The sequence below is a fragment of the Cucurbita moschata genome, unplaced genomic scaffold (assembly GCF_002738365.1).
Source record: "Cucurbita moschata cultivar Rifu unplaced genomic scaffold, Cmos_1.0 Cmo_Scf00013, whole genome shotgun sequence".
Lineage (NCBI taxonomy): Eukaryota > Viridiplantae > Streptophyta > Magnoliopsida > Cucurbitales > Cucurbitaceae > Cucurbita > Cucurbita moschata.
The window spans coordinates 310296-319999 of record NW_019268529.1 but is presented as its reverse complement, the minus strand read 5'-3'; the positions used below and the strand labels follow the sequence as shown (position 1 = coordinate 319999).

General features: G+C 35.2%; 2 protein-coding genes and 1 long non-coding RNA gene across 6 annotated transcripts; 2 read left to right on the top strand and 1 right to left on the bottom strand.

Annotated features, from left to right (window-relative positions):
* Positions 1 to 55: 55 nt before the first annotated feature.
* LOC111451610 (transcription factor MYB59-like) lies at positions 56 to 1578 on the top strand. Of its 2 annotated transcripts, none has more exons than XM_023092083.1 (3): positions 56 to 585; positions 710 to 839; positions 910 to 1578. In XM_023092083.1, exons 1-3 carry the CDS (start codon positions 468 to 470, stop codon positions 1400 to 1402), a joined length of 741 nt encoding a protein of 246 aa, XP_022947851.1. In that variant the 5' UTR covers positions 56 to 467; the 3' UTR covers positions 1403 to 1578. The 2 variants fall into 2 exon arrangements, with proteins under 2 accessions (XP_022947851.1, XP_022947852.1); XM_023092084.1 differs by having other exon boundaries at positions 58 to 614.
* A 112-nt stretch (positions 1579 to 1690) lies between these two features.
* Positions 1691 to 8419, bottom strand: LOC111451611. 2 transcript variants are annotated; one of them, XR_002712007.1, is made up of 4 exons: positions 8179 to 8419; positions 5244 to 5344; positions 3180 to 3355; positions 1691 to 2087 (listed from the first exon to the last, which is right to left on the bottom strand). It is a non-coding gene; the product is annotated as an uncharacterized LOC111451611 (long non-coding RNA). The 2 variants fall into 2 exon arrangements; XR_002712008.1 differs by lacking the exon at positions 5244 to 5344 and having other exon boundaries at positions 8179 to 8417.
* On the top strand, positions 3354 to 6264 carry LOC111451609 (very-long-chain (3R)-3-hydroxyacyl-CoA dehydratase 2). 2 transcript variants are annotated; one of them, XM_023092082.1, is made up of 10 exons: positions 3356 to 3766; positions 3854 to 3939; positions 4025 to 4072; positions 4155 to 4243; positions 4320 to 4373; positions 4452 to 4519; positions 4611 to 4660; positions 5102 to 5199; positions 5303 to 5409; positions 5979 to 6264. In XM_023092082.1, the coding sequence occupies exons 1-9, from the start codon at positions 3708 to 3710 to the stop codon at positions 5405 to 5407; spliced, it is 657 nt and encodes a 218-aa protein (XP_022947850.1). In that variant the 5' UTR covers positions 3356 to 3707; the 3' UTR covers positions 5408 to 5409; positions 5979 to 6264. The 2 variants fall into 2 exon arrangements, with proteins under 2 accessions (XP_022947848.1, XP_022947850.1); XM_023092080.1 differs by having other exon boundaries at positions 3354 to 3939.
* Positions 8420 to 9704: the final 1285 nt, after the last annotated feature.

Genomic DNA, 9704 nt, shown 5'->3' with positions numbered 1-9704 from the left:
CTTTCTTCCACTGCAGACACTCCACATTGGAACTCTCTGGGGCATTTTGTCGAACACTTTGCCTGCCTTCCTTCCTCTTCCTCCAGTTGTCCCAATCACCACATTATTTGAAATTCCAACAGATCCCGACGTGGGTTTTCATAATTTTTTATCAACCAAAATCCCCATAGTGCGGTTTGTTGAAAACGATTAAAATATGTATATACAATGCACTAAAGACAGGAAGACTTCATCGACCCTTGGGTTTAAAGGAGGAGGCGTTTTTGAAAGCTACATCGACATATCAATCGCCAGCATTGATTATTTTGGCGATAATGGCTTACATCATATGCACAAGGTTGCTTATCACTAAAACCCACCCCCAATGGAGGCCCTGGCCCTGCCACTACATCACTTGGTTAGTATTTGGATGCTATAAATATTGGTAGAATCCATTAAAATCTCCATGAGTTGGTGAGAGAAGAAAAATGGAAGAGGGACAGGGAATCAGAAAGGGTCCATGGACAGAGCAAGAGGACATCCAACTGATTTGCTTTGTGGGCTTGTTTGGCGATCGAAGATGGGATTTCATTGCCAAAGTTTCAGGTTTGAAGGTGGCGGGAGACAGTTCCTAGGTAGGCTAAACTCATGATTTGTTGTTGTTGTGAAAGCCTCTGTTTTAACACCTCTTTGGGGATTTGGGATTTGGGATTTGGGTTTGGATTTGTAGGACTTAACAGAACAGGCAAAAGTTGCAGGCTGAGATGGGTTAATTACCTTCATCCTGGTCTCAAAAGAGGCAAGATGAGTACTCAAGAAGAACGACTCGTGCTTGAACTTCACGCCAAATGGGGAAACAGGTCCCTAAAACACCATACCCTTTCACTCCCCTTCCTTATTCTTTATCTCTAACACTTCTGTTCATTTCAGATGGTCCAAGATTGCTCGCAAGTTACCAGGCCGCACAGATAACGAAATCAAGAACTACTGGAGAACCCATATGAGGAAGAAGGCACAGGAGAAGAGAAGGGCTTTGTGTTCTTCATCTTCCTCCTCCTCCTCTTCTTCTTGTTCTTCTTCTTCTGGACCAGTGAAGTTCTTTGACTCAGGGGGGTCTGAAATCTCGGCTTCATCATCAACCAAGAAGAAGGGGGAGGAAAATCAAGGAGTGGGTGATCCAAATGGATACTCAATGGATGATATATGGAAAGATATTGATATGTGTGATGATCATGAGGGGTTGATTATAAACCAAGACTGCAACTATTCTTGCCCTGCTTTGAATCCTCCTTCATGGGAGTATTACTGTGGGGATTCTTCGTGGAAGATGGAGGAGGAAGAGAGTAAGCTAATTTTCTCTGGGTATGATGATCATAACGGGAGGCCACGCCTTGCTCAAGCTAATCAGAATTTTTTCTATTGAATTTTGTGTATATGTAGTTGTTGTCTAAGTTTTTGTGATGTAGTTCACTAATGCATATTGTAAGAAGTTTATGTTTAGCTGTGTTTTTGTTGAACAAGAAAATAATGGATTTATATCCATTTCCTTCTTGTTGGCTGTGATGATCTTTAGGTGTTTTAATGGCTGCTTGTTTAAATCTTCTCTGGATAAGCAATGAAGTTTATAACAACAGAGAAACAGGGAGATCAATCCAAATTCAACTCGAAGAGTGCGTAAAACTTTCAAAAATTCACTTTTGAGACAAAGAACAACGTCAATAAATATTTTTATTAACCGAGTCTAAGTTATATCTTCTTAGTAGTAGAGTTCCATGAATGTTATTATCGAATCAATCCTATCCTTTAAATTACAAATTTATAACATTCTTATAATCTAAAGATAATTATAATTGAGTTCTCATGGTTTTAAAACTTTGATTTCGTCCACATGATTTTTTTTTTTTAATTTTAAGATTTTAGCATACGATAAGAACGGTTTTTGTATCTAACTTTTTCAAATATAAAGATCAAACCTCACCTAATCTTCAAATGGAGAAGAAGTAAGAGATAGGAGAGGGAATGACTTACAATTTTCACGAAATTTTGATAAGTGGAAGAGCATATTCAACAGTATGATACACTTGATGCCCTTCCAAAAGCCATCTCTCCTACAATTTGTCAAAAGAAAAATAATTATGATATAATGGCAAATAGTATCCTATCATCCTCCTCAAATTTATTAAATAGAAAAAAATATTAATTGATGTTGTGAGTTAATTTTTATCATTTTTTCTTTTATATATATATACAACCCGTCAATGTAGACATCGAGTTGTGAGATCGCTCATCGGTAGAAGAGAGGAACGAAACATTCATTATAAGGATGTGAAAACATCTCTCTAGTAGACGCGTTTTAAAACCATGAGGCTGCAGGTTATATGTAATGGACCAAGTCAGACAAAAACTACTAACGGTGGGCTGGTGGGCTTGGGTTGTTACAAAATGACATGAGAGCGAGACACCATGTGGTGTGTCAACAAGGACGCTAGGTCCCTAAGGGGGTGAATTGTGAGATCCCACATCGGTTGGAGAGGGAAACAAATCTTCCTTATAAGTGTGTGGAAACCTCTCCCCAGTAAACTTGTGTTAAAACCGTGAGGCTGACGACCATATGTAATGGACAAAACGCACAATATCTCATAGCGGTGGGGTTTGACTTTTACACAAGCATTGCTACTTCTTACAAAGCTTTGCTAGCTCTAGATGGGATGACTATAGCCTTAGCTCACCAAAAAGCCACTTGCAATCAAACTCCGACCTTTCCCCGCTCGATTAGCCACCGACGAGATTGGTGTCGTCACTCGAACCTTTATGTTAGACTAAGAAGTGTTCAGATCGATTAGACACGACATTCAAGGAGGACCTAGAAGTCATCCATGTGAAAAATGTTAATGCAACACAAGAACAATAGCAAACACTAGTAGCCCTCAATGGAGCATTGGGTCAACGTATCCAATTTTGGTGAATAAAATTGATTCCCTATGTAACTTTATGCTCAACGTGTCTTACATTTTACGGTATATATCTCCTTTTGGGCCACAACAGTTTGCCACACTTTGATGCTTGACGCAATTGGTGCAGGATGTGATAGTAATCACTTCTACAAGAGCCGATTATTCTCAGCCACATTCATAAGGGGGAGAAAAAGTTGGGGCTGGGATTTCCATCGGGCAAGAGAGAGATAGAGAGAGAGAGAGTACCTCTGGGCAGCCCATGCGCCAGGATAGGGCAGAGGCAAACACATAAATGAGTACTCAGACGGACCTTCACGCCCTCCAGAGCTCAACGGGGAAACGGGCTGCTGGGTTTTACTAATTTCTGATGGGATAGCCATCGTTGATTGATAGATGATGGGGTCTAAACCGTCGGATGAATCCTACACAACAAAATTTTATATCATTCAAATCTGTTGGCCATCGGATAAAATTTTACCCAAATCTCATGATGAACGTCTAGTAAAAATGTCTCGACTTTAATGTGCTTTGTTAATCCCAGAAGCCATGGGATGAATAAATGAATGAATAAATGAATCAATTAATGAATGAATGAATAAATGAATGAATAATCACCAGGAAAGTCTGGGAATTTATCGACTTTCTAGCCCAGAAATTATCAAAACAAAACCCACATTAATTCCAACTCAAATCCCCCTTTGAAATTTATCGACTTTCTATTTCTATTTCCATTTTCATTCGACGGAGGTTACTGTTCAAGCTGCCGACAACAGAATGTCTCGCCTATCGAACTTCTATCTGCTAACTTACAACTCCCTCCAAGCTTTTGGCTGGTATGTTTCATTTTTCTCGCCTATCTTTTATTTTTTATTTTTTATTTTTTTTTTTTGTCACCATGGATCTGTGTTTCTTGTTGGCAGGACGATTTCTCTTTACAGACTTCTAGACAGTTTTGTAGCCACCAAATCTACTAGTGGTGCTTACTCTTCTGCGGGAGAACTTATCTGTAAGTTTCAACCCATTTGTTTGGTTCCTTGAAAAGTTTGTAGAATCTGATAGAAAATGTTGAAAGCTTTCCTTTTTCTTCAAAGGTTTCCTGCAAACTGCTGCATTCTTGGAAATTATTCATGGAGCTATTGGTAATTTAAACGAACTTTGGTATCATTCTCTTGTTTGGTATCTAAATTTTGATAATGTAGTGTTTTCCCCTTTAAATTTCAGGCTTGGTGCCAACTGGAGTGTTGCTTCCTCTAATGCAATGGGGCGGGAGGGTTCATTTTCTGGTTGCAGTTGTTCGTCAACTTCACGAGGTTTCTCTCCTCATTTCGTTGCATTTTTTTTTATCCTTGTTGGAGTTCTTCATAATTCTTTCTTTTTGTTTGACAGGTTCAACAGTTGCCTTCTGTTTTCATCACTTTCCTGGCTTGGAGCTTATCTGAGGTAAATTCTTTCCTTTTTCCTTTAAGATTTGTTTTCCAATTGGGTTTCTGGATTTTTACTGTGATGAAATGGATTCAGGTCATCAGATATTCTCATCATGCTTTGAATTGCTTGGGAGTTAGCCTATTTTGGCTTACATATCTTAGGTACTGCCGGAATGTTCTTCCAAAGTTCTTCATGTACTCAAGATTAGAAAAATACTTGTAATACTTAAATTTGTGTTATTGTTTCTTCTAGGTACACTGCCTTCATAATTCTCTATCCAATTGGAGTGACAATTGGTGAAAGTGAGTACACAGTATCCAATTTATCTTGATTTCTATAACTTGATATCTAAGGGAGTGCTTAGTTCACAGGTTGGGTTTGTATAGTCTAGTGTTTGTGGAGCTGGGCAAAGGTGTGCTATCTTTTCTACTAGCTATATAAACCCAAGCTTCTTAAATACAATCAGAAACCATATATTTTCAGATATCACAAGCCAAGGAACGAAATATATGCTACATAAACCTTGGTTTCTAGATTTTATTCCTCTATGCAATCTAAATACCGGTATATAACCCGAGCTTCCCGTACTAATCGAAACCATGAGCTGAACATCCCCTCTTCTCATTACCAAGATTATGTTTTTACTTGTATAGTTTACTGTGAGTGATTCACAGAACAAAAACTAATGTTCTATTTTATCAAGGAAAAGTTCATGGGTAAACTTATTAGAAGCATTTGTGCAGTGTGGCTCATGTACCAAGCAATTCCTTTTATGATAAAGAACAACCTCTATGCAGATGCCTTCGGTTACCTTCCCTTCAGCTATTACAATGCCATCAAGGTATGCTCACTCGGGAGATCATTCTAGGAAATTATTCATTTTACCTGAAAATGAGACCACTCCAGATGTAAAACTTATCCTCAAATCTAATATCGTTGTTCAGGTTCTGCTTTTTGTCTACCCACTATTTTTCTTGAAACTGTACCTACATTTGTTCAAGCAAAGGAAATCAAAATTGGGCAAGCAGCACAAGAAGAAGAGAAACTGAAGGTTAGTCCAATCTGGTATAATCTCCAGTAGAAAACTTATCCTTAGAAGTTTGAATTCATACAAGTTACTCTACGTATGAGTATAGTAATATTTATCCGAAAGTCCTGTTCCCTGGTCCTCCTGACCTGAGCTTCCACTAACGAAGAAACATTTTCTATCTCTATAAAGTGAATATCCCGACTCTCTAAGATTTGCTTAGTCTCGGGATTTTAAAGTCTATTAAATACTATAAGGAAGACTCCCTGAGAAAGAGATGCTCTTAGCATCGATCCCTTCCAAACATTCCCATTGAATATGGTCCAATGAGAGTGTGCTCTCCCGGTCTCAGTTTGAGTTTAGAGAAAGGAACCGAATTGTGGTGTGGTGAATTTAGATGGTTGATTGATTCGTTTAATTAGAAGGCATCACAATATATATTTGATCATCATAAGTTGGTGAATTTGATTCAATAGTATCTAGTGCTAGATTGTTAATCGGCAGATAAACAAAGGAAAAGGTTATAATGTTTGGAATCAATACCATCTTTTTGTTCTGTCTTTATTACCACTTTTTTTCTCTTTCACCAACAGATACCAGAAAAGCACAATCTACAATGATTTTTCCAGTGACCAGAAACGAGGAAAAGCAGAAGAATATATAGTTATGAGCCATACATGGTATTTATCAGGACTGGTGACACTGAATTATGTTTCTATTGGTTGATTTTTCCACGTTCAATTGAACTTCTTTCTAGATACTACCAACCAACCCACCGTCAAGAACACTTTTAATTAACAATGAGTTTATGCTATCTGACGCAGAAGCGGCTGAATTGAAATCTAATTTGCTTATTAAAATAAGATATTGTCTCAGCAAGTAGTTTCTTTAAAATATATTATCATCCACAAATTGTCTGGCACATGTATAGATATATATTTTCTTGTTAAAGGGTGCCTATCAGTTATGCTAGCTTGAAACATTGTGACTTGAGATATGATTTCATCTTGATATAAAGTTGTCTAATCAACTTGTTTCTCGAAAATTATATTCAAGTGGGGAACAATGTGTACTAAGAAACCCATTTGTTATTACAGAAAACTCCTCAGACCCATCTAATTCCTCGCTAACCACAAGAAAAGAGACAAAGATTGTAAATCAAGCAACACTGCAGTAACATAGATGAAAAGAAATTCATCTTTTTGCTTCTTGTTTGACATGCTTGCATGTTTGGTAGTCAAAATGACCTTTGTTTTATGCAAATTAGTCTGAGAACTAGTCTTTTGTAAAATATTTGTTTTTAAAAAATATATTCTCTCAAAAGAACTCCATAAAAGGTTAAAAAACAAAGAGTAAATAATTTTGACTTTACCAGAAAAAGGATTTCTATAATATATTATATAGCTGCCTCACTTTAAAGGACAATTTAACATCTATAGATCTGTTCATTAATATATATATACCAAAAATAGTTCAAGATTTAAATATGCGGTTTCTAAACAAATAACTGATTTTTTTTTTTTTTTTTTTTTTTTTGTTCTAGAACATTTTAAACTTTTGTTTCCGTCCGTGACTTTTAATTCAAACATTCAATCTTCTTTGAACTCTTCCCTTAGTCTCTGTTGTAGAAGTCACAGCTCAGGATATGATATAAGACATATGGACCATTAATGGTTTTATGTTTCATTTTTATTAGCTTATAACTAAGAGTTTTCAAACTTGAAGCACTAGATTAAAGTTCTAAAAGTCTAAGACTAAAAAAAACAATGAAGGAATGTGTAAACATGTTTATGTTGATAAATGCATGCAATTACAATTGACCGTGTGAATACTACTATCAATCATGTTTTTTTAACAGAGATAAGACTAATGACATCATTACAACAATAAACTCAAGGAATAATTGTAGTTTTTTGAAGTATGAAATGGGATATAAACTTAGAAATTGAAGGAGGAGATTGAAATAAATGGAGGGGAAAGAACATTTCCCCTTTGGCAAATACTAAGCATTCAAATATATGATTGCAAGGGCCATGATTTTATTCCAAGGAAAAAAAAAAGATGTTTTTGACTTTCTGTGTCCACTAATCTATTGATTGCTTTTGCATCTGTCTTTTCGGTTCGGTGGTCTCCTTCACCAAGCTTTTATGTCTAAAAAATATCCACTCTTTATTACCCCTTTCTCCCCTCCCCCCTTTTTCTTTTATATTTTCCCGAGACACCCACCAAATCTAATCATTTCGTAAAAGCAGAATGAAAGTATGTATTGACTTTTTGAGCTTTGAACGTGTTAGTTTATATGCAGAGACAGACAGACAGACAACAGACAGCCACAAAAATATGCAGCCCACCACCACCACCCGTCTCTCCCTCTGCCGTCAGTCTTCATACACTACATTATACCATGCTACCCCCCTACGCATTGACAAATGGCAATAACAACCCTTCTCCTATACTAAAAATTCATTGAGGACTTTCATCAAACACTTGGCGGGCATTCCTTTGCCACCCCAAAATTCATACCCCTCAGTGGGCACTCTGCCTCTTTGCTAAACAGCCAATCTAAATGCTAACAATCAATACAGTAACAACAACGACCAATCAAAAAGCCCAGGAAGGGGTTTGATTACTTGGGTAGCTGGGATTAAGAATCCTATGACACAGAGTTGAGTTTTTCAAGCACATTGGGTGTTGCTTTTTGGTTATAATCATGGCAATCATAACTATGAACCAACATTTCTAAGTTTTAATCACTCTAATAACAACCTAACTCAAAAGTATTCAGAAATTTACCTGTCGAATTCTTCTTCCTTCCCCTGCCAAAAACACTTTCCGTCTCGACAAATCCAATTAACCCGACCTCCAAAATGATTATTCCCAGTGAATTTTCCCGTCCAAGAATTTTGCTGCGTCGGTTAAATTATGACCACCATTTGTCGCAATCATCTTCCTCCCATTTTTTGAACACTTTCTCTCTCAAAAAATAAAAACCCTTTTCCCCTTGATTATTCTATCAGTAATCATCAAATTTTAATTGATAGATAATAACTCCCATCATTATTCAGTTTTTTTTTTTTATTATTTTAATAATTTTGCTAAAATTGTAAACATATGTGTTAAAGTGGCTTTATGAAGTTACCCCAATTAGTATTAAATTAAATTAAAATAAATTATATTTTAATTGTATTTATGACTCAATAATATTATATTACAAAGAGGAAAAGTATTCATAGAAATAATTATGATTCAAATTATCAATTTCTTTTAAGTTGGGTCATCAAATTGAATGTTTGCTTAAAAATGAAAAAGGAAACACAATTGATAAGAAAATTATTTTTGTGATAAAAAATTAAATTAAATTAAGTCCAATCAATTTCACTTTTAATAATTAAAAATATATATTAGTTTTTTCAAGGAGGGAACTTTTTATTTGGCTTATAACATTTATTTAAGTTATTGTCCCATCACATCAACTCACTTAAATTCAATTTAAAGGAATGTCGAATGAGTACGAGCGTAGGTAGATCGGGTTGATTTTTTTTTTTTTTTTTGGAGCGGGTTGAGTTGATGACTTAAATGCCATTCAAAACCAAACTATCTAATTTTGAGAGGGTCCGATTGGATCGTTTGTTTTTTTGTTTTTATTTTATTTAATATGATCTTACTTATTCATAATGCATGTTGCATTAATGAATAAAATCTTGTAAAACTTAATATATTCATGAGCAACAACTTATTAGGAAGATTTGTTACAAACGTTTAATATTCATAATAATTATAGCGACCTTAAAAGTATATTTGGATTGGGTTTTGAACTATAGTTTTTCATTGATCGAGTTGACCTACCCAAAAAAGTTATACGTGCGAACTAAATTAAAATTTTTCAAATTTTAAAAATTTAAATGAGAAGAAAAAAATCTAACCCAAGTTGGGTAGCGCGAGTTGCTTGAGTTATCGGGTCTTAGAACGCTCTTACCGTGGAAAAAAAATAAAATCTAAAATTACGAAAATTGGTAAAAAAAAAAAAAAACATTTTTAATAGCACAGCATATTTAATTATTTTTTAATTTTTTTAAAAATTTAACTCCAACAAAAATTGCTTAAATATCAATATCTATCATCTACCAATGACATTCTAGAGAAAAAATTACTTTTTAATGGTAATTTTTTAATAAAATTTAACTGTGCTTGAACCAAACTCAAGTTGGTTAGTGCAGATTGTTCCGGTTATTGGATTATATGAACGTCCTAACTAAAAAACAAAATCGAGAATTGGCAAAGAAAAAAAAAACATGATGTTTATAAATTTTAAAATACAT